Consider the following 24,674-nt stretch of genomic DNA (forward strand, 5'->3'; position numbering starts at 1 on the left):
ATTGAAAACGTTTTCTGTGTTTCCTGGAGAGGGTGCAAACCCAGCTTCAGGTCCTGAGCTCTGCCAGGGATGTGGTGCACAGCACAGCACCAAGCTGGGCTGTTCTGCCTTTGCTGCTGCATTAGGGGTGAATGAGTTCTGCTGGGCTTTCCTTTCCTGCCTGCACCAAGAAAATGGCTTTTCTTGCCTTTATCAAGTAGTTTGAACCTCTGCTTGCAGAAGTTGCTTTTTAACAGCTAAATAGTGACAGCGAGTTTTAAAAGGAAATATGTCTTGTACATACAGAAATACAGCCCTGGCTTCATCACATGACTGAGAAACAAATTGCTCCTCAAAAGATTTGATGGACACCTGATTAATGAAATAATGGCAGAACTAACCAGGGGTTTCTCTCCCTGCTGCAGCCCTGCCAACGGAGGTCGCACGTGTGTGGGGCCGAGCTACGAGTTCCAGCTGTGCAACACCCAGGAGTGCCCCAAGGAGCTGGAGGATTTCAGAGAGGAGCAGTGCAGGCAGTGGGACCCTTACTTCGAGTACCAGAACACCAAACACCACTGGCTGCCCTATGAACATGTTGATGGTGAGCAGCCCCACTCCTGTGAAAGCTAAAATCACTTGCAAATAGGAATAAAAAATGATGTAGGGAGGGGTAAAATGTCTTCCCAGGAAGTCATGCCTCCTAAATCTGTTAGGAGTTGTTTGGAGGGATCAGTGAGTATCAGTGTTTGAGTGATTCAATTTACACAATGTACTTGGATTTTCAAAAAAACCTTGGACACTGTTCCCCAATGGCAGCAGTTAAATGGATTTACCATGAGATAAAAGGGAATGGTGCATGGGAGGATGATCTGCACTCTGAGAGCTGCAGAAGGACCTTGTGACACTGAGTGACAGAAGAAGGCAAAGGAAGTTTGGTGTCAATGGATATGGGAGTAAAAACATGTGTGTGTGTATGGATCTGTACAATGGTGGGCTCTGAAGAGAAAGGCTGGAAATAGCTTTAGGAAAAGATCAGTTCAGTGACTGTGCAGGGAGAGATGGAGAACACTGACCTGTCCCTGTGTACCTGCACGCTGTGTCTGCACTTTAAACACCCAGCCAGTGCAGCTCAGGCTGTCCCCACCTCATTGCTGCCCACACTGCTCAAAAACCCAGAGCTGAACTCAGGCCAGAATAAAGCAAACATAAATAATGACTTCTGGATGAGGAGGGTTTGGATAAACCAGGACTTTTCACCCTGGAAAAGCAAGGATTTAGATTAAAAAGATAGAGTTACAGAGTTGTGAGTGGCCCAAAGAGACTGGACGTGGAATAATTACTGAGTTTCTCATAACACGAGCATGGGAACATCAAATAAAATTATCGGGTGGCAGATTTAAAACAAATAAGAGCAAAGGATTAGTACAAAGCATCTAATTATCTTGAAATTCACTGCCACAGAAAGTTGCAGATGCCAGAAAGTTCTAGAAATTATTTTGAAAAATTCTTGACAGTTCTACAGTCTGTTAAGAGCCATTGAACACCAAGTTCCAGCCATGATTTTGGAAGTCCCCAAACTGCAGTGTGGGAGGAACAGGGAGATTATTCTGAGAAAAGTTTCCATTTAGTTCCTGTGTCTTCCTGCAAATGCTGTTGGGTTGGATGGGTGCTGGCTCTCAACCAGCAAGGTCAGGCTGATGTTGTGGCCTCTTGACAGAGATCACCTCCTAAAACAAAAATGTTCCTGTTCCTGTTAATGCCTCGGCTTAACTGCCAATGCAAGTGCAGCTGTTGATTTGGGCCATGTCTGCTCCTGCCAGAAAACACACTGTGATATTTTAGCAAACAAAAAGGCACAGGGCAATGAGTCCCAACTTGTTGAATGAGCAGTGTGAGCTGCTCCTGGCTTTGAGCCCTGTCACTTCACTTGACAAATTCTTGAGGGCAGGGTTGCCCTAGCAAGGGGCAGCTTCTGGGCTCCCACCCCACCTTCAGCCCAGCTCCCATCACTGGCAGGGGAAGGGTCACTTTGGGTGAATCATTTTGCATTCCAGTGAGAGGATACACTGCCAGAAATTAATAACAAATTCCTTATAATTAATTTGCCTGACTTTCTTCCCAAACAGTTCTCAGAGTTCCCTCATTCTTTTCATGCCATCTTGGTCAGTCTGGGATTTTCAAAGGCACAGACACAGCCTCACAGCTTAATTTCATGAAATAGCTTTGGTGGCACAGGGTGAAGGGATGAAGGCTGTGGCCTGCAGGACCTTTGCTTATGCTTTAGCTTTTGGAGCAGTCTGCTGCAAAGACCAGTGAAACAAAAAAGATTTTTTTCAATTAAATTCAATGGCTTCTGGGTCAGAAACCAGCCCATTGATGTCTGAGCACTGATCCCTGGGCTCTGCTGGTTTTCAATATAACTATGGTATAACTGCAGGCACCTTGAGAGTTAGGTTTACCTGTGCAGGGTGATTAGAGGGAACAGCTTTTGTGTGAAAACAAGGGCAAGAGACAAGCTTATGCTTGAAATCAAATCTATTCAGAACTCCCTTTTGTAAGGATAAGGCATATGAGTGACATACTTGTGAGGATAATGCAGCTGTGGCTCAGAAGTGACATAAATCCATACACTTCACAGGCAGCTCAGCTGGACACGTCTGACACATTGTGCAGGGCACAAGAGCAGAGAGGAGTGCCTCATGCTGTGGGCAGAGAAAAGCCATTCAGCTGGGAGCTGGGTACACCCCAGTGTGTCCTTGAGCATCCCATGCCCTGCTGTTCCAGGAGCCCCACCATGCTCAGATTCCTGCACTGAGCATCTGCCAGGGCAGCAGGGAGTGACCCTGCCTGGGAGCTCCCAGCCTCAGTTAAATGGGGACTCAGAGAGCAGGGAGTGGGCAGGCACACCATCTCATCCATGCTCCTATACTGTCCAGCACCAGTGAATAGGAAGAAAATAATTCTTTGCAATAACAGGGTCTAATTTAACAGCATTTGCACATTTACTGTTCCCATGGAGCAATGGGAGCAGAACCATCTCTAAAATAAAGCCCTTGTACAGAGTTGTTGGCACCCAGTCAGACCTGCTGATATTTTCATTTAATGACATGCAGTGAATGCATGGTATGTGTGGGGTGGGGGTGGGTGCATGCCCAGGGCTGGTGTGCACACATCTATCTTGTGCACAGCTTAATGTTTCTCATATATACAGTAGGTCTGTTATTATTATGATCTTAATTGTTTCCTATTAAGAATTTGCACCAAAAAAATACCTGTTTTAGTGGACTAGACCCTGGATTTTCAGCTTGACTTCTCTGCATGGTTTGGGAGCAGTAACAGAGGTCTCTGATGTGCCAATACCCAGTGGCCTTGAGGACATCAACAGCAATAACAAGGACTTTATGAAAAGAGGGCAGAGGCCAGGGAACCGTACAGGGGAAGAATGCAAAGGGCCTGTGAAGGTTTAGTTCAGCTGAACTGCTATAATGGAAAGGTTGTTATTGTTTTAAATGGTGGGAAAAGCATTCCAACTTTTAATCATGTTAAAATAGCAGAATCTCTATTTGTTTCATCTAGCAGAAAGGCCATCTGCTTTTCAGTGCCAAGGAAAGCATAGTGAATCCTATTACGGGACTGAGGACAGCAAGAGATGTGGATAAAATGAAATACACTAGTGGAATACAACTTTATTCAGCAACTGACTAGTCATTTTCAGCTTTATTTTTTGTTCTTAGCTCTTTGGAACAGATTAGAGAAAATACTGCTTGTCTGGCTGTTTGTGCATGTGTTAGCAGTAAAAAAATGCTTTTTTGTCTGAATCTTTCTGACATCTCATCTTGTTTAATGGTTTAAATTATCATAAATGCAAGTACAACCATGAGGGAAAATTAACTTTGTGGTTAGGATGAAATGCTATGGCGCAGCTGTCTCTGAAGAAATTTTGAATGCCAGGTTCACTCAGTGTCAAACAGCTGCTTTTAATGGGAAAATTGCTTTGGCTTTTTTTTCATTTAAGTGCAGTGCAGGAGAAACCAGCATCTCCCACAGGTAGTCATGCAGCTGAGGAGAGCTCTGCCAGATTGCATCATCTGCAAAGGATTAAATAGATCCCCTCTCAAAGTCAATGATCTGTTATTTTTAAGCCTGTCTCCCAATGGTGACACGTGGATGCTTTATGATTCAGCCTTTTCCAAGAGATCACAGAATTTTTCAAAGGGGATAAGCATCAATGATTTATGGGTACCATGCTGGGCTCTGTGATGTGTGCAAGGAGGGAGAGCCAACACTCTCTGAAAGTGCTGCTCACAACATCAGCAACTAAACTGAGAGCTGAACAGGAACAATTTGGTCTGTTTTGTTTTTCAGCTAAGGAGAGGTGCCACCTGTACTGTGAATCCAAGGAGACAGGAGATGTGGTGTACATGAAGAGGATGGTGCACGACGGGACCCGCTGCTCCTACAAGGATGCTTACAGCATCTGCGTCAGGGGGGACTGCCTTGTGAGTGCCTGGGGCTTCTTCAGAGCTCAGTGTTGTGAAAACAACTCAAATTGTACCTCGAGTACCTCTCTGAGAATGACTAAGTATAATAACACTTCGGGCAATAAGGAGGTTTCATTAGGATTATTGTCACAATATTATGTGTGATATTCACAGTTGCCATGCAAGTCAGTGTGACTCGATTCCAAAAGCATCTTCCTACACAAGTAATAGCTCATGCAGTATTTGAAGATAAACTATTACAATTAGCTTTCAAGGAAAGCTGTCCCTGCTGAGGTTTAGTGGGGGTGGAATGTACAATGAAATAGGAGCACACAGCAGCTTTCAAGGAAAGTGGTGTTAGGAAATGGCTGATGAGCATTCTCTCAGTATTTGATCATCCTATTTTTAAAAAATCAATGACAGTTCCTCTAAGTTGGGATCTGCTGCAGGTCATCTTTCAAAGGAATTAGTCTCTGACTAGCAAAGCACTGGTGGAGGTGCTTATCCCCATATGGATGCCTAGATTCTCCTGGAATTTAAGTATCTGTCTTAAAATAAGCTGAGGCTTAAAGAGCTTTTCCTTGACCATTCTGCTTTCCTTCAGTAAGAGAACCACTGTGAAGCACAATATAAAAATATAATCACCCAGCTGACAGCTATTATAGGAACTGGAAGTATTATGTTTAGGTGTTGATCTTTCAGGAGAATGCTATAAGATGTGCTGCTTTGCTGAAGCAGAATCTGGGGGTTGATATGTAAAGTGAAGGCTCATTTGACTTGAAGAGTGGAAAAATAAAATTACTGTTTCTCTCTTTTGTGCACAGAAAGTTGGGTGTGACAGGGTCATAGGTTCCACAAAGCAGGAAGATAAGTGTGGTGTCTGTGGAGGAGATAATTCCCACTGCAAAGTGGTGAAAAGAACATTTTCAAAAGTACCAAAAAAGCAAGGTCAGTACATCCAGTGTGGTTTGTCCTGGGGAATTCAGGGTACTTTTTCTTGATCTCTTATGTTTCATGGAAAGTGCCAGCACAATTACAAATAATTTGCAGCATCATTAATTCCAATAAACAATCTGGACTTACTTCCAGATGTGTTTACAGTTTGAAAATAAGACTTCTGTCCAGTGAGCAGTTAAAGCTGCTGGTGCCAAGGCCTGTGCATGGGAGAGGGCTTCCCTGCCCCTCCTTGGAGAGCTGTGGACTCTGCTGCTGCTGTCTCCCAGCTGCTCTGACACTCCATGCTGAGTACTGTGTCATCATCAGGCACTGGCAGGCAGGAGGGTGTGTGGTCTCTGTGGGTGCACACAGCTCTCAAAGCCCATTTTAGTCTGAAGCAAAGCCTGTTGATGATACTTCATGCATCTTTCTTCTGACCCAAAGCCCTTTGTCCCTGCCATGTTCCATCACCTGACACAGAAATGGGAATGGGAATAATGCTGGATTCAGTTCATCTTGTTTAATACACTCTACTTTCAGAAAATAAAATTTGTTAAAAAACCTAAGACAAAGCTTCCCTGCTTGTGGCATATTAATCCATAGCTGTCTTTTCTACCTCAATATAGGGTACATTAAGATGCTTGAAATTCCTGCTGGTGCAAGGCATTTACTTATACAGGAAACAGATGCCACTGCTCATCATCTTGGTAAGTAACAAGTAGGAAAATTTTCAGTCAAAATAATTTTTTCTGATGTTTATTTTTGTCTCTGGAGGCTGACAATGTGTTTATAGATTTGTTTACCCGTTACCCACCCACACTATGTACTTTCTCTAAGTATGTTAAATTAGGAAACTTGTTTGGCAATTTGATTTCCCTGTGCTGTATTCCAGGGTGTCCCAGCCAGATCTCTTTGTTGGTATGTGCATGTGTGAAAACTGCTAAAAGAGGCACTGAGTTACTTTATGGAGCACAGTGCATTGTCTTTGGGGGTTGGAAGTAGATGATCTTCAAAATCCCTTTCAACCCAAACCATTCTATGGTCTTTGTGTGCATCTTTGTGCTTCCCACCCTCAGTAATTTCCCAGCCATGTCCAGATCTGTACCAGATTCTGCCCCACTGCTGACAGCACTGACATGGGGCTGCCAAATCAATCCAGCAGTTTAGGAGGTAATGGAAATCCACTCCTCCATGGCCCTGGAATCAGTGGGAAGTAATGACTATTAATTGGCTGCTATTAACTGGAAGTAGATTCACAGCCAATGGTTCTGCTAATTCTAGTGTGGGTCATCCCAGCTTCTCCCCAGTGAATGCTTGCCTTGCTGCTCAGGGCAGCCTGGCCCTGTGGGCCTGGGAGCAATCCCTGTTCAGACAGAGTTCTGTCAGGGTGGGGTGAGTGCTGTGCACATGCACAGCTGGCTCACTGAGGCCACTGCTGAGGGAGCAGCATGCTCAGGTAGCTGCCAGAGAGAGAATGGAGTTAACATCTGGCGTTACATAACAAATAGTCCCTGCTTCTTCTAACGAGGAGGGCAAATTTTCCATCTCAGGTGAAAACCTGTCCTCACACAAAGGTGGCTGAAGTCTCTCCAGGTGAGGGATGGAGCACTGGTGAGAGCTGAAGAGAGGAACCAGGCTCTGTGTGCATGGCAGGTGCCTGCAGAGCAGCAGGAGCTTAACAGGGCTGTGTTGGTGTCAGGAATGGATCTGAGCAGGAGAATTAATGCTGTTTCTAGAGTCTCTTTCTCACTGTGGGACCTGCTGTGGATTAGCTCAGTAGCCTTTCTCTGATGGAGCAGTAACAGCCCCCTGAGCTGCCTTACAACATATGAAAGAGCTGAATAGCTCTGGGACCCCCACTGGCTCTCAGATTGGCTCGGATTTGGCCAGAAGTTGTTATATGGGAGCAGGCAGCTGGACCCCTGTGGTGCAGCTGCATTGGCCTCATTTCTCTGGCAAGGCAGGCTATGAAAAAGGAAAAAAAGGGCAACTGATGTTCCTGGAGCTGAGCAGAAAAGCACTGACAGTTCGGTGAAACACCTGAAAAAGTCTTTCCAAACCTGTGAGGGAACAGAGGGAAAATGCACACCGGCCTTTTCAGCTTCGTCCTCTGGGACATGAGAACAAAACTGGAGATGAGGAATGAACCTCTTATATTCCCTTTTCTTGTGCTGTTCCCAGCCATTAAAAACCGTGAAACGGGGAAGTTCATCCTGAGTGAAGACAACTATGTGCCAGACTCCAAGGTGTTTATTGACATGGGCGTGGAGTGGGAATATCGGAATGACGACGGCAGGGAGACGGTGCAGACCATGGGGCCGCTGCGGCACGGAATCGTTATCCTGGTGAGTCAAGGGAAACCCCCTTCCATGGAGCCAGAACGGGCTGGCATATCAGTCAGGTTCCTCTTGGGAGCTACAAGGAGACATCTGCTTCAATTATAAGGCAATAGAAGATGTATTTTAATTCCTGTCTCCCAGTTCATTGCTCTGTATGAGAGCTGTTGCAATTCAGGGTTATGTGTTGAGCAGCCAGCTGTCCTGGTTATTTCCTCTGGATGGTATAGCAGTAAAGACTGCAGCTTACTTATCCTATCTGACATGTGAGCACCAATCAAAAAAAGCCAGAATGGTTCATATCAGCTAGATCTAATTGCTCCTTCTCCCATCCATGTTTTGAAAATGTATCCTGCAAAGGCAGGTGCAGGATTCCTGTGCTTCCTGGCTCTCTTTTTCAGGGCAAAACCAGTTCCACAGTTCCCAAAACCACCCAAATAGATTCTTTTTTCACTGCAAACTAGCAAAAAATAGACTTCAATTAGCAGGGGTAAGTTGATGTAAAATCCTTTGAAAAGTAGTGTGCTGATCTACACCAGCTGAACTTCAAAGAAAAGAATAAATACTATGTTTCCAAAGGACCAGTATTTTGCACTTTGTTCATTTGACTTCCATTTTCTTGCATTTGTCTTGGTGCAGTATGATAACAAAACCTCTTTCAAATAGTTTATATTTCTGTCAAGATTAAGTAAAAAGCTTTGCAGAATTCAAAGATTATCATAAGAATATTTTGTTTTATCAGAAATATAAGCAATTTTCTTTGCCACTTTTACTTATTTCTGCAGTTGAATTTGCTTTGTCTTTTAGTGGAACTATCTGTTATCATTTTGGTACAAAATTTCCTTCCTTTGTGATGGGATATGGAAAAAATTTAGTATCATGATGTCAGGCCAATGCTGGCAAGGAAAATAAGTCTAAATCAACAACAGTCTTTCTTAATATGCAGTTTAGAAACTCTGTGTCATAAGGATGGAGATACTTTTTCATCAGGGAAAAAATCTGTTGAGTGCAGCTAAAAGGTTGAAATCCCTCCAGGGATGTTTTTATATGTGAGCCATAGTCACTATTTCACATCATCTCACAGATGATATCTCATATCAGTCTTCCATATTTTTTTTCTTTACATCTCCCTTGCTTCTTAGGTGATTCCTCATGGTGGTGCCAAGATAACTTTGACTTACAAGTACATGATCCATGAAGATTCCTTGAATGTAGACAACAATAATGTTTTAGAAGAGGACTCAGAGTCATATGAATGGGCTTTGAAGAAATGGTCTCAGTGTTCAAAACCTTGTGGAGGAGGTAAAAACAAAACTGCAGATCATTCAAAATTCATTCATTGCCACGAGGCATAAAGGAGATCAGAGTATGGGAGGAGTTTTATTTAAGTAATAGATAAATAGTGAATGGGGTTAAAATTTGACTTAAATGGTTGAGGGCAGATATGGGCTGATTAATTTCTAATTTATGGTTATGAAACTGAAGAATTGGAAAAATGTGATGAGGGTCTCCAAGCTGTGAAGGTGCTGAACCTCAAGGTGCCATGAGGCAGCCCATTGTAAATCCACACCCTGTGATGTGGCTTTGCAATGTCAGACTCGTTTTTTGGGCCAGATGTGAATGCTGATGCTGTTCCCCAGGCTGATGGTCAGGTTGGATTGTGGCTGGGCAGGTTTGCAGAATGTTTTTGAGCTGCTGGATCTGGCTGTTATTTTCATTTAATTCTATTTAAATGTTATTTTCATTTTCATGGTGAGGCTGCACCTTGAGTGCTGTGTCCAGTTCTGGCCCCTCAGTTTAGGAAGGGTATTGAGAGACTTGAGCACATCCAGAGGAGGACAACAAAGCTGGAAACACAAGTCCTGTGAGGAATGACTGAGGGAGCTGGAGTTGTCTCAGAGGTGACCTTATCACTACAACTCCCTGAAAAGTGGCTGTAGTTAGGTGGAGTTGGTCTCCTTCTCCAGGCAGCACTTACAGAATGACAGGACATAGCCTTAAGCTATGTCAAGGAAAATATAGACTGGATTTTAGGAAAAAGTTTTTATAGAAAGAGTGATAAAGAACTAGAATTGTCTGCCTGGGGAGATGGTGGAGTAATCATCCCTGGATGTGTTTAAAAAAAGATTGGATATGGCACTCAGAGCCATGGTTTAGTTGAGGTGTTAGGGCATGGGTTGGACTTGATGATCTTAAAGGTCTCTTCCAACCTTGTGATTCTGTGATTATAGGAGTGAAAATACAGGGATTGAGCAATTATGGGCATTAAATTTGTGTTGCAAGTATTTATTCAGTGCAGCTTACTCCTCCTTTGGTAGCATGTTCACCTGCAGTTCCTACTGCAGCCCTTGACAGGATTTGTGCAGTTCATCTGGGGCTGGAGCCCTGTGTGAGACCTGCCAGTTCTGAGGGTAAGAGCAGTGTCTTCCCCAGGGTACCAGTTCACCAAGTACGGCTGCCGCAGGAAGACCGACCACAAGATGGTTCATCGCAGCTTCTGCGAGCTCATCCAGAAGCCCAAACCCATCCGCAGGGTGTGCAACCTCCAGGAGTGCTCCCAGCCCATGTAAGCATCCCTGCCCCAGCACTGCTCCCTGCAGCTGCAGGGGCATCAACCCAGCCAGCACTGTCACCTCAAGGAGGGTGGTTTAGCTCCACCTTCATGACCATTGCAGACACCCAGGGCTGTGAGGATCTCCTGCTCTGTTCTGCTCATAGAAATATTCTTTCTGTGGTTGCTGGTTCCTTTCACTTATGAAATAATTTGGATTAGAAAAGAAGTGCTGTCCTGATCCAGACTTTTGTGTTGAGGCCATGTTGAGGTGATATAAAATAGACATAAATTCAATTTATACCAGCAGATTTTACACAGTGTGAGTTAACCATGTCAGAACAAATGGACAGAGTGCTACAGAAGACAACCAATGTCATCCAGTCTCTCAAATCCAAATCTTCATAAAGTTCATAGCATATTTTTTGAGATTTAAACACAGGAAAATATTTGGCCTGTTAGATTTCTCTGGTTGCCCTTGTACAGCATGAAATGCCTGACATACCTTCATTTCTGCTCTACATAGTCAAATGATATAAATATTTTAATTCACATTTCACAGGTGATTTTTTTGACTGGCAGCAGGTTATTCCTGCCACATGTAGGACTAACATATTCTTTGTGCTACTACTGCAACAAGAAAGGAGTGTGTTGATCCCAGCATTTATCTCTGGGGACAGAGTATATGTTCCAGGAATCACAGCAAATAAATAGAACTTACCACACAATATTTCCTAACTTCCTTTAAAAAAAAAAAAATTTGAAAGAGAGAAAAGGCAAGAAACTGTGCCCCATAAACTCTGCATGGGTCAGGGTTGAACGTTTATTTATTGGAAAACTGAAGTAATGACCTAATCATATCTTAGGCTCTCTGGAAAGGACTGTATCCTCCTTTCAGCTGCAAATGTAATTGGGCCCAAGTACCACAAAGACTCAATAGGATCCTAAATTGTACTTGGATCCCTGAAGTTTCACTTAGCTCTGTTTCCATAGAATGTCATCCAAGCATTTTGCTCTTGTGCATAGGAGAGGCAATTATTAAGGGGTTTTACAAAACTCTGGGACACTCACTACACTAATATGCTGCTTCTTCACTTCTGGGAAAAACTCATCTTTGTCTCAGAAGTCACCTCAGGATTCATGGCTGCACAGCTCTTGCCATTCTTCCCAGCTATGTAATTTCTGTAGGTTACAAAGAGAAAGTTGGGAGAAATTGTTATTTTCTGTTTAACTGGAATGTGTAGCACAGTGCCTTGTACTATTTTTTGACTATTTCCAAACCTGGGATTTTATGAGTACTTTAGGACAAATCCTTCAAGCTCAGGGTGTCTCTCCAGACTATGTATATTTTTTTGTTAAGTTTATCCCATGAATACTGTTTACATGGAACAATATTTCCATCTTGCAGATCTCTGCACTCTGTAAATATTGATAGACTGCTGTAGGTCTTCACTTAATTATAACCAAACTTTCAGCAGTCTAGGTAAATTTCCTTTGGTGCTGTCTGTCCCTGTTGTTCTTCTCTAAGTTCTTTACAATTTGTAGCTATAATTCATGAGTTAGTTTGGGTGATCAGTGAGGGTTTCAACTACACCACATTACAAAGAGTAGATTTAATTTCTCAGTGATTTAGAAATTATGAACTCAAACTTTCTGGTTTTCAGTGGAGTGTTGCCTTCCCCCAAACCAAACATTTATGATGATGAGGACCCTGACCTGCCCAAGCTCAGCACTCACAGCACTGGGTTTGCCAGTGCTTCAGCACACTGAGTCCAACACGGCCAGGGGTATTGTACATGGAGTGCCCAGATGTGGCAAGGCAGGAGCTGCATTTCTAGCCCAGATGTTTTGGCTTCACTCCTATGGGAACCCGCTGGTTCTTGCTGCTTTATGAGGCAAGGCACATCTCATGCAGCTAGACCTGGGAAGCTCAGCAGCACCCTTGGGTGGCTGTTTTTGACATAAAAGTGACCATATTTTTATATGCTGCCTTGGAAAGGGCTGCTTAAAATCCAAGCAAATACAGAAAAGTAAGAATAATGCTTATCTTGGAGATAATGAAAAAGAGTAATATTGAAGATCTGAGTCTTATTAGTGATATTTCAGGGGCAGTCAAATAACCCTCACCATAACTGCTTATGTTTTTTCATATCTTCTCCTTTTTTCCATATTAGAACTAGTATTAGCATCACCTTAAACCTGTGTTTAAGAGTGTCAGATCAACAGTGTGAATTTTACTCTGCTCCCTCTCTTTTCACCAACCCAGATGGGTCACAGGAGAATGGGAGCCTTGCAGCAAATCCTGTGGGAAGACAGGGTATCAGGTGCGGTCTGTGCGCTGCATCCAGCCCCTGCAGGACAACACCAACCGCTCTGTGCACACCAAGTACTGCAACAACGACCGCCCCGAGGGCAGGAGGCCCTGCAACAGGGAGCTGTGCCCAGCACAGTGGAGAGCAGGACCCTGGTCACAGGTCAGTCTCTTTATGGAGCTCTCAAACAACTAATTTCTGGGTGGAAGGAGCATGGCAAGCAATGTCACCCCTGCGTTTGTGAATAGATGGCTCTGTGAATAGGTGGCTCACATGTACAGTTGTTTGTTATTGCTCAGACCATAGCTCATTCTTGGAGTATGTCACAATTCCTGGTGTACCACAAGAAGCAGTGAGTGGTTCTCCCTCTTGCTTTGTTACTGTGGGCTCTGCTGTGGCTCAAACAATGTACCAAGTCAGCTCAAATCAAAGGCAGTTTAAAACTGCAAAGCTAATTTCTAATCTGCTGTTTCCAGAGGGTGGCTGGGGTTGACTGCTGCCTGTCCTTTCAGTGCTCTGTCAGCTGTGGCAATGGCACCCAGGATCGCCCGGTGCTGTGCCGGACCAGGGACAACGCCATCGGGCTGTGCAAGGAGAAAAGGCCAGACACTGTCAGGATTTGCAGACTACCTCCATGTCCCAGTAAGGGCTTGTCTTCTGTTATTTGTTGATAAAAAAAGAATTACTTCTTTATTTGCAATGCCTTCATTGGGTTGATATTTGTGTGCTACGTCTGCCAGGGGGGCACTTCTCCACAGTCCCTGTTTTGAGCAGAATTCTGAATGTGGAGTTGCTGTGTGGCCAGTGGGCTTCTTGGGCATTCTTCTGCTGGGAAGCACTGCTTGGCCTGGGACAGCCTGAGTGTGGGCAGAGCTCAGCACAGTGCTGATGGCTGGATGTGGCCAGCAGCCAACAGCTGCCCTGGGAGAGGAGCAGTGCCTGGGTCCAGCCCTGCACCCTTGAGACCTCCTGGGCTGTGGTTAAGCAAGGATGTCTCTTTGCTTTCCTCATCTCTGCCAACAGTTCCAGGCTTCTTTTTCATTCTGTCAAACACAAATTATCTGCAGGGGTTATCTAACTCAGTTTTAAGAAGCTGTAATTAATTTGTTCCTGCTTAATCCAGGGCAATAAGGCCTTTATCCTTGTTAGCTTTTCAGCTGTTTGCAAATTATACTTGTGAGATCATTTCACATATTTCTATTATTAAGTCATTTATATTTTTCTTTTTTTCCTGATGTATTTCTCAGGGTAGCTTTTGATTTCTAATTAATTAGAAGCAAGCTGTCAATTATAGTGTCCAATACAAAGATTTTAATGAGACACTGTAACTAAACTAGACTGCATGTCTCTGGGGATGCCTGACACTGCCATGAGAAGAGCTGCTGGAGAACTGGCCCTTGGGCTGTCTTCAGTGTTGTCTGTGAAGTGCTGGGCACAAGTTGTAGCAACCTCCCCAAACACCATTTTTTGCCCAAAATCACATGTCTTGGTTGTAATCCTTCCCTGGGCTCCTTCACAACTGAAGCCCACTCATTCTCTGAACTTGTCCCCTTCTGACAGGGCAACAATTTAATGCTTCCTAACATGTGTTGTGTTGCATCTTTTTTTTTTTTTTCCTCTATTCAAGGAAACGTTTCTGATCCTTCAAAGAAAACCTACATGATACAATGGCTGTCAAGACCTGATCCAGACTACCCCATCCAGAAAATATCTTCAAGTAAAAGACCCATTTATAACTCTGCCTTTGCCCTTAAATGCATGCCACATCGAGTGTGGACTTTGCCTTTTGCTCTCTTCTTCTCTCTATGCGGAAAGTTCCCTTGACTTTGGCAAGTTTAAATCTTGGGCTGAATCTGTTTTTTCACACCAGGCACTCGGTGCTCGGTGTCTTTCTTCTCTGGAGCTTGCCTAGCACTGGTGGTGGAGGTCTTGAAGTGTTGGATGTGTGAAGTTGGATCTCCACAGTATGTTGCAGTCCTCTGAAAGGGAGCTGGGATCGGTTTGCTTGTTGCTTGGTGGTGGTGAAAAAAGGCTCTTAATGGCTCCTGATGTTCAGTTTGATAGCAAAACTGAGAACTTATTGTGAATGTGATCACATCACAATAATGACACCTTGTAGTGCTAAAGTTCTCCTTTATCTAAAAGCCCGAAATCTCGTAAGTCTCTGGTTTCAGTTCGCTGACAGGGTAGTCTGATGAGTGGAAGAATTTTTTCATTCCATTTTCCTTTGTGGTGCTGTTGCTTTCCTCACCCTTGCTGCTCATTTTTTTATTCCTGACCCTCACCTTTACATTGGTGACCCGGGGAGGGCTCACTGGGAAGCAGAAGCTGAGTTTCTGTCGGTACTTTCCATGCTGCTGATGCAGTTGCTCTCACCAGACTCCCAGTGGTTGTTTGGTGGGTTTTTTTCTTGAGAAAAGCTGCGTTCATTTTTATCATCGCACAATTTTTGCCAGTTTTGAGCATTTTCAGAAACAAACCCAAAGCAGAGCAGGCATGGTCCATGGTGAAGGTGGTGTGGTGGTGTTTTTCTCAACGTGGCGGAGGCAATACGGTGTTTTCATTGACTATGATGTCTCCACTGCTCAGCATGGAGCTGTTTATACTCATTACATCTCTGGTCTTTTTTCACCATGTGCATGTCTGACTTGACTGGTACGGTTGTGTGTGTGTGTGTGCGTGTGTGTGCTCTTAGATGTGTCAACTGGCAAACATAACAGTGTGAACTACTACAGAATTACCTCAATTTTTATTGCTTTTTTTGCTTAGGAGATGAATTTTAGAAAAATGCCTTAATGTTGAAATGTAAATGGCATTAATTTACCAGATCCAGCTTTAAATATGAACAGTACACTGGTACCTTGAGTTAATCTTCATGTGGAATGTTTTTACTTGAACGATAACTACTGGAAGGCAGTAAATTAAATTGAATTGGAGGTTGATTTGCACAGTGTATATCCATATCTTCATCAAGACAGGATTGTGGCCTGACTTAATGAAATTTAACTGGCAGTCGTGTTCACCTTCCGTGTTTGTTTGGAAGATTTGGAGTTCACAAGTCATAAACTTCTTTGTGACAGTCAGTACTAATAGTAGAAATTGCAGTAAAATTGCAGTCTTGGAGCAAATTACTACCTTATTGCTTTGATCATATTTTTTGGAAAAGTGGCATTTTTGAATCTTTGGGTCTTTAACAGTGTAGCACTTCAAACTTGTCATTATCATGTGATCACATATTTAAATTTTGCTGTTAATATTTCCTGAAACATGTTAACAATTTACATGACAAGGTGAAAAAGCAAAGACACGTATCTGGCACTGAATACTGTTATGTAAAATAATCGGTGTTTAACTGTATAAATATATTCATGACTGTTACCTTTAAATAGACAATGTTTAGTGATGTTTCAAGAGATGGGTGGCTATAGAGAATGGTGCAATAAGGTATCTGGGCATTGTGCACTATGTCTATATGCACTTTGGTTTATCAGGGATATTTTATTAGTGTTTTGTATGTATTTAACATAATATTAAAGATGTGCCAATTCAGTTTGCTTTTCAATATTTTTTTATGAGACTAATGTGTACCAAAGTGACTGTGAAACTGATTTATTTTTTTCTTACTGATGTTTTGAATATATACTTCCAGTCTGTCATGCATACTGCAAGTAAAAATAAATAAAAGTTCAGCAAATCTGGATATTTTTGTTTGGATAGAGGATCAAAATTTCATTCTGGCATTGGGAAGTTGCAGAGTTTATTTATATAACTTATCCGATGTCACAAATCTTATTACATAATGCAGTTTTATTTCCATGTATTGTTAAGCTTGACATTGCATATTTTTATTAGGAAAAAAGGCATTTTTCTAAAGGTGCTGTTACTGATTCTTACAAAGCCAAGAACAGACCTGCCTTGTTAAAACCACATTTGAATATTATATCTGTTGGCTTTTATTATGGAAGCCATTTGGAGGAACGTGCATAAGGGTCATGCATCACCAGGCAAAAAGTTCAGAGGGGACTCTTATGGGGTATGTAAAAAAATATACAAATTTTATAGGCACATGCAGGCCTTTGTATGGAGCTGTGAGTGCAGGTATGAACAGTTCCAGCTCTTAAAGGCTGGTTTGAAAAGCTCTCCAAAACCAAGGTACTATTCTTAGATTCCTAAGGAAGGAGTCATTCCTAATATCCAGAAGTATTTCAGTTTAGAGTTTGAAAAATATGAAAATTACCTGACACATTCTAAAGCAGGAACTAGAATTTTGCTCTTCTGCAACAAAAGCAACAATCAGGGCATAAATACAATGTTCAGGAGGTGTTTCCACCTGCCTCAGCCAGCACTAGCATTTTAAAGCAGCAGGACCAGCTCTTAGTTTATTTTGGACTGATATGTTTGCCAATGAAACACCCACGATGCCCTGTCTGGTTAACTGAGGATGAGTGAGGAGGTGGCACCTACGCTTTCCAAATCCCCTTGGTATCTCTGAACCTGCTCTGCTTCTCTCCTTTGCTGTGAGGGTGCTGACACAAGCAGTGCTCGTAGCAGGAGGGTGAAATGTGAGCTCCAGCTGAGGCTGAGAGCACTGTCTCTAAATAAAGGCGAGTAATTGGAGTTACCCTTTACTGTAAGAGTAGGTGGAAATGTAGTAAGAGCAGGGGGAGAGAGACAAGTGATTTCATCTCTGGTCACAGAGAAGATGTTTTGTTACTGGTGATGCCAGGTGTTGGTCAGCCTGCTTTTCTCCTCAGCCCTCTCTGCTCTCCTACAAACCCTCTGACTCCTGTCTCAGCTGCACGTTGGGATTTTTCCTTCACTGCAGTGCCTGGCTCCATTGCTTCATGCTGGAGCCACAGGAACTGAGGGGTGTCTGTGTAGGACAGAGGACAGGCAGATTTCTCTCCAAGGAGCTTGCTAGACCCTCACCACCCATTTGCCACAAATTCATACAGTCCTCTGCCTGCCCTGAGCAGAAATCACAGGGGCTTGAGGAATCTCTGAGTAGACTTCTGCTTATGTTTCTCAGGCAGGAGCCCTTTGACCACTTCACATTTAATGCCTCAGCCTACAATTTGCCACCTGCATTTCAGCAAGATCAGGATCTGCCATTAACACCTTTACTATAGTGCAGATTGTAACAGCTGTTGACAGCTTAAAGCTTATCGATTTTCATTCTTTCTCTTTTATTACAGCCATTGACACAAAAATCAGGACTTTTACTGAGCTTCCCAGTCATTAATAGACTGGCTTGGCTCCATTGCACTGGAGGTTGTTTTTCCAAAAATATCAGCTCCCTTCTTAGAGGAGTAGAAAAGCCTCATGGTAAACCTACCACTTTTCTCTCAAACAAGAGACATGCTGAGATAACAATGCTATTTTCAGAGTAGGGGTACCTGGCAACAATATCACTCCAGTTAGTGGAGATGGATTAATTCTGAGAGTTACATGATACACATCAAAATAGGACTTGACTTTCCTGAGACAGTACAGATAAATATATGTTACCCTGACCATGGTTAGTCACTGTTTGATTGCAGAAAAGCATTAAAAGGAGCAAAGAGGGAAAAAATAGATTTCTTAATATAAAACTGGATGACTTTGTGGGAGTTCAATGTAGTTTCAGCAACAACACAGCTCAATCAGTGTGTTTTGAAGTTTAAACCAAGACAGTAACACAATTCATTGTGGCTTGATGGTCTTTAGGGTAGTACTTCCAGGATGTGAAGGCAAAAATTGGAGTGTAGTGGTCTAGAGCTTGGATGGGACTGGTACAAACAGTACAGCTCAGCTTTTGCAGCTCTTGAAGTGAGTTGACTTTTAGGTTGAATACAAGCCTGCTTCTGCTTATAGAAGGCTCATTTGCCAGTTTCCCATCCCACTTTAAATATCAAACCCTCTGCCCACTGCCAAAGCTTCAGCTGTGTTTCTTTTTCTGATTAATGTGAAGATGCTCTTTATTTATCTGTTCCCTTTTTCTGTTTCAGAAGATCATTGCCAAGGAGACAAGTCAATGTTTTGTCGCATGGAAGTTCTCTCCCGTTACTGCTCCATTCCTGGGTACAATAAGCTGTGTTGCAAGTCCTGCAACATGTACAGCAATGCAACAGAGGATGGCAATGTAACCAGTACCAATGTAAATAAGAATAATGTCATTGAGGAGGAGCTCCTGACAACCCTCATCCCTCCTGTGGGAGTACCCACCACCCAGTCTGCCACCAGCCCTCCTCTGCTTTCCAAAACACGTGCACCCCCTTCCAATGCAACTGAGGAGCACCCAGAAATCAATGCAGTGGATGTTCCCTATAAAGTTGATGGGTTGGATAACGAAGTTCCACAGCACAACATCATTACACGGAGGAGGCCTTATGAAAGGACAAGGAATCAAAGAATCCAGGAGCTGATCGCTGAGAAAATGAAAAGAGAGACTCTTAGGAAAATAAACTAAAATGGAAATGTGGCACGAACAACATTTTTCTCTTACAGAGATGTTACCAACATCATAGTATTGGCCATCGTAGAGACTAAAAATGGGAAAAATCGAAGTGGTGCTATGGCAGAGATACCAAATTCTCAAGCCTACTATAAATGGAAATGACAGATTGTTTCATAAGTGCTAATCTGAACACTTTGATGGCTAGGTTAGGTGTACAGGGTACAGCAGAGTATTAGTGCAATATCCCTACAGTGTCCCACTGAATCCAAACAAACCATAGTGCTTAGGTCAGGTTAGCAGGTTTCTCAGTCACAGGCTCTTTAAAGTCTTCTATGCCTGCATAAAACTGCTTGGGAACAATAATGGGAGTCACACTTACTATGGAAGAAAGCAGTCCCAAGACATAATAAATCCCTTTAGCTCTGACAAGCAGGGGTCAGTGCTCCTGTGATGCTTCTGTGCCTTGCAGAAAGCCTGGCACGAGCACAGCCTGCTTCGGGAAGGTCCTTAGGACATGCCAGGCTCGGTTTGGCTGACCTTGGCAGAGCTGCCTCTGTGGTCACAGCTCAGCATGTCCTCACGTAGCTTCCTGAACCAGGGCTGTGTAAGAAAATACACAGAAAATCCTGTAGCCATATATTTATGTGTAAATTTAAAACTGACAAACAGTAGTTTACATACTTCCATAAACAATTTCAGAGGATTCTCCTAAACTTTTGGATACATGCAAGACATTTAGTAGGGTAGATCTGGCCAACTTGGACTGACAGCATCCTAGTTTTTCTGTTTACAATTATCCATATTTTTTATAGTCTTTAAGTTCCTGTAATGCAACAGCCTCAGTGATCTTTATTGGTGGTGCTTTTTTTATCGGTCTGATTTTTTTTTCTACCCACATTCTGGTTAACTTAAAGATGACTGATTTCTTGTTGTCTGTTCTTTGGTGCTTTGTTAAGACAAACATTTTCCCCCCACCTCCACAGGATGCAGTTATTTTTGAGGAACTAATTTTGTATTATCTTCCTTTCCTTAGGACAGCTTTATTGGTGCAGAAGTGAACAACTGTTTGCTGTGCCCTTACATGAACACACACACACACACACACACACACACATGTATTCACAGCACCTGGTCTGCTAGAAAACTTTAAGATGTGTAACCTGACAACCCTTTGAGTACTTTTTCCCCCTCAGGTCATCATGGTTTTCATAGGTCATTTTGAATTCCTGGTTGGAGAGCAGATGAACTCAGCTTGGCTCTAACACTGCTGAGACAAGGAGGATGGACTGGTTCCTGCTGTGGGTAGCATCTGAGAAGTTTTTTCCTGGCTTGGATTCTTCCATTTCTTTCTTCTTTGCTGGTAAATCTCCTGCAGAGCCTGGGGCTTCCCTGAAATCCTTTCTTTACTACTAGGTACATCTGGTACATCTGGTAGCTCCAAGTTCAGATTTTCCAGTCTGAGAGGAAGATCTCACTCTCCAGCCTGAGCTGGTCCTGGTTTGAAGCAGCACCAACAATAATCCCGTATATAAAGTCACAAAATTATTGGGAATGTGCTGCATTCCCAGCAATGTGTGAGCTCTTCTCTGGCCCAGCTGCTGGCAAAGAGCTTCACAGGCACTGCAGGGTGAAGCACATGTGACTCCCTGTCCCCTGCCTTCTGCCCTTGACCACCAGGACTGAATGAACTGCAGCGTCCTCTTCCAAAGCAGCCATTGCTGCTGGAAAGCAGGCAAGAGCCTGCAGGATCCTCAAGCTTTACTGCACCTACATGTGGGACTGTTTTGGCCTGAACTGTGGCCAGAAGTTTTTGAGGCACAAGACCTGGTCTAAGAAGAATTCTTCATGGAAATAATAGCCCAAGCAGAGAAGGAATGTTTTCAGCTGGTGTCATGGCATCAAGTGCCCCTTCTTACACAGGACCAGGTGATATATTTACACTTGGAGCAGCTCAGATAGCACAGGGATGAGAGATACACTGAAGACCATGAAAACTGGAAAGCCCAGCAGGCCTGCTGAGAGTCCAAAGCATTAGGAAACATCTCCTGGGCCAAGCAGATGTGGCTGCAGATGTAGAAGCAGCAGCCAGCACAAAACAAAAATCTGTTCTGGTTTGGAGAAGTAAAACTCAGGCTCTGCAGTTTGACAGCACAGCAGGAAGAGTTCCACCACAGGCTTTCACTCCTGGGACAGGGAATGTTCTCCTGCAGCCCAAGGGTGACTGTCCTTAGTGCCCTGAGTGCTTGCCCTTGGTGCCCTGTGCCCTTGGTGCCCTGTCCCAGCCCTGCTCCATGCCATCATCACACGACAGGAGCCTCGAGCTGAGGGATTTGTGGTTGCCTCCAGATGGAACAGGTTTTAATAACAGTGTAGGGTCAGGTCATGTCTGTGCACAGCAGCAGCAGCAGTAATGAGCACTGAAGGGAAAACAACCCCACCATTCTATTTATAAGCAAGGAAGACGTGTCTAAATCAGCATCATTCCAGCTGCGGTGCCATGGGAGACACAAGCTGCAGTCATAGTATTTCTTGCCTTCCACATCTCCTTTAAACAGATGTGGTTAGTATCAAACTCATCTTTTCCCCTTCAAGTTAATATCCTTTTAGCTCTGTGGACAGTAAAAATAAACCACAACCCCCAGTTTTTTAAAGTCTAGAAGCTCATCCAAGCATATGAAATTTAGGAAAAACCCTTAAAAACCCAAAGATAGAAAGGGTTGGAGCTGGATTTACGCAGATGGGAAGGTAGAAGTTTGCTGCCTGGAGGGAACCAGTCCCTCTGGGACTTTTTTGAGACCCATTGCTCCAATCCCCTGAGGTAACTCATATAATAGATTCTGTTCTGCTCTAGCTTCTGGAACAGGCTTAGTCAACCAGGCAGTGTGAAAAAATACCACAGGAAGCAGTGCCTTCAGCTCAAAAGAGCATTTTTCCAGAGAAAGTGGAAAGTTCTGCTGCCTCAGGGAGCAGGAGCTGCCTCCTGGAAGGCTGGTCTGGTGCTATGTTAAGTCCAGTGTTCATTAGGAACCCTATGCAATGCCTGGTGGCATCTGCATTTTGGAAAGGCTTGCTCTCAGTCTCACCTTTTGGGAGATTTAATTTAATTTGTTATTCAATAGTTTAAATTCTACTGAATATTTCTGTATCTGTTTTTTGGGGGGAACACTAAACTACTTGAAGCAGCATCTTCAGTCTCCATTGCTCAAGACATGGAGATGCTGATGGACCATCTCTTTAAGGAGCAGGAGCCTCCAACTGCCTTCTGTTCACACTCTTCCTGTAGGAGAAGGGGGAATTAAGTCTCTTTAGACCAGGGAAGTTGCCTTCTTTTCCAGCTGCCATGGGTTCTTCAGAGGTTGGATGTTTTCAGCAGATCCCCAAGAACACACACATCACTTCTACTGGAAAACACAACACAGGGCTCTATTGATAAAGAGAAAGCAGCCCCAGACAAAAGGTGGGGGTTTGTCTCCTGAGCTGATCTCATTTCTGTGTCATCAGTGGAAAATTTGGTAGTTTTTTTTGTTTGGTTGAACTTTGACAACTGTTTCATCTTCTCTACAATGCTGTAATTGGGCAAGAGCATCATCAGTCTTCTGGAACCAGTTTGCTGTTGCCCAGATACTGCATTTTCAGACATAACACGCCAAAAGTGATATTTTGATATGACCCAGAAACTAAAGCAGGTTTATAGACAAATATATTCCTGCAGAGACCATCTCAGACAGCTGAGAGATAAAGTAATGTGCTCCACAAAGCAATGTATTTATAATCTAACCATGCAAGTATAGTTTTCTCAATTGTCATTTTTCTGGCTGTCTGAACTTAAAATCCAAGTGACAGCTTTTAATGAAAAAAAAATCCCAAACAAATTCTGGTTTCTTTGGCTTCAGTCATCTGCCATTTTTTTTCCACCATAATTTCTTTAAAAATTTCTGTTATCTATTATGAATGCATCACTTTTTATATTCATATATCCATTCCATATTTAGAGTCTCACAACACCTCCATAGAATGCTTTCAGATATCTTGAGAATTCTAGAAATGGTGCTTTACCAGTACTCAAAGGGGTTTATGTTTTATTTTATTACATAATGCATTTAATATCTTATTTACTCACCTACAATGCACAGTATTTGCTATGTTCAGCTGAATATCTATATGCAACTTCCATTCACTTACATATGCCTTAACAGAAATTGCAATAAATAGCCATTTCTTGTATATTAAAAATGTATATACAAATTAGAATCTTTAATTTTATAATTTATTAAATTCAAATGTCTGTGTTCTTTTGCAAAAAAAAAAGTGTTTGGCTTTTCCCTGTGCTTTTTTTCATTGAGTTGATCTTATGCAGAGATGCTGGAGGATGAAGAACCAGCATCTTCAGATTCAAAACCAATTCAATTTCTACAACTTAATGAAGTGGGATTGGGATGCACTTGCTGCCAGAGTCCTACATCCTTGTTACAACATCCATTATCCAAGGCTAAATATCACAAAGTCACTGGACCAAAACCTCAGTTGATAACTGCACAGAAATTAATCAAACTCACTTAAACCTGCTTAAACCTGCCCAAATCCACCCTGGTCCATGTATCATCTCTTTAAAAGGCTCAGTTATTTGGGCTTCTGCTCAGGACTGATGGGTGAATTCTGCTTTGCCTGTCCTATTGATAAGGTAATTGCTCCTTTCCATGAAATTCTCTTGCACACGTTCTCCTGCCATATCCTGCACACTCATGGCCAGGTTCCCTTCAAAGCATAATTGAATCTTTCCCATCTGATTGAAGTTTGTTGCTTGAGGATTTGAAAAATCCCTGCTTACTGTGATTATTCAGTGAGCACCATGCAGTGCATTCAAGTCCAGCGTTCTTTAATCAGCTAACGAGCCACCTCAACATTTTCCATCTGGAAAAGTAATTTACATATTTTAATGCCCCAATAAAACAGTGGACAAGCCCAAACCTGGGGTTCATTTACTGTGATAATTCATGCAGCAAGAGTCATATTTAACTGCCTTTTGCTTTCATAGATTTTGAGATTTTTAGAGTGGCCATGGCAAAGGGTCTGATGTGCACAGACACAAGGGACACTCAAGGTGGGGTCAGTCATGTCCAGCACCTCTCCCTCCCCCTGGTCTTGCTCTCTCTCTCTCAAATGCCAAAAGATGACACCCACAGGAGGCATTCTCTTCCTTTCCTGCCCTACAGCAGATTTTTAGCCCTTTTCACCATCATCTGGCTCTGAGAAAAAATATTTTTTAAAAAGGCAGTTCAAGGAGCTGCAATTCCAGGCCAGGAAAGCAGTTTTGCATTTATTCTTGCTTACACCAGGCAGAAGGCAGTTCCTCCAGAGTGCTGTGCAAGCTCGACTCCCCTTTCCCACAGCCAGGGGGGCACAGGATGATTTCCAGCCTCCCACAGGGTGTTCTGGCTCAACACTTGGCTTTGCTCACAAGGGTCAAAAAATGCTGCTGAGCTTCCTGGGAGATAAACTCCTGGAAACTCCATTTGGGCTGTGTGTGGATATGTGGATGTGTGTCTGTCTGTGTGTGTGTGTGTGTGTGTGTATTGCTCACCTTTGCTCTTCCCCTGCCCCTCCCCACCACCTTTCCCAGTCCCTCCTCCTTTAGCAACACAA

General features: G+C 43.1%; 1 protein-coding gene across 1 annotated transcript in view; it reads left to right on the forward strand.

Moving 5' to 3' along the window:
• Window positions 1–24,022, forward strand: part of ADAMTS2 (ADAM metallopeptidase with thrombospondin type 1 motif 2) — a 173,910-nt gene extending 149,888 nt beyond the window's left edge. Inside the window, exons 12-22 of the mRNA XM_056502810.1 lie at window positions 405–580; window positions 4,345–4,478; window positions 5,285–5,408; window positions 6,023–6,103; window positions 7,578–7,741; window positions 8,875–9,034; window positions 10,166–10,298; window positions 12,550–12,757; window positions 13,108–13,237; window positions 14,223–14,312; window positions 18,583–24,022. Coding sequence (XP_056358785.1) covers window positions 405–580; window positions 4,345–4,478; window positions 5,285–5,408; window positions 6,023–6,103; window positions 7,578–7,741; window positions 8,875–9,034; window positions 10,166–10,298; window positions 12,550–12,757; window positions 13,108–13,237; window positions 14,223–14,312; window positions 18,583–19,043 — 1,861 coding nt within the window. The 3' untranslated portion in view covers window positions 19,044–24,022. The remainder of the gene's footprint in view (window positions 1–404; window positions 581–4,344; window positions 4,479–5,284; window positions 5,409–6,022; window positions 6,104–7,577; window positions 7,742–8,874; window positions 9,035–10,165; window positions 10,299–12,549; window positions 12,758–13,107; window positions 13,238–14,222; window positions 14,313–18,582) is intronic.
• The last annotated feature ends 652 nt before the right edge of the window (window positions 24,023–24,674 follow it).

The sequence above is a fragment of the Oenanthe melanoleuca genome, chromosome 13, assembly GCF_029582105.1.
Source record: "Oenanthe melanoleuca isolate GR-GAL-2019-014 chromosome 13, OMel1.0, whole genome shotgun sequence".
Classification (NCBI taxonomy): Eukaryota; Metazoa; Chordata; class Aves; order Passeriformes; family Muscicapidae; genus Oenanthe; species Oenanthe melanoleuca.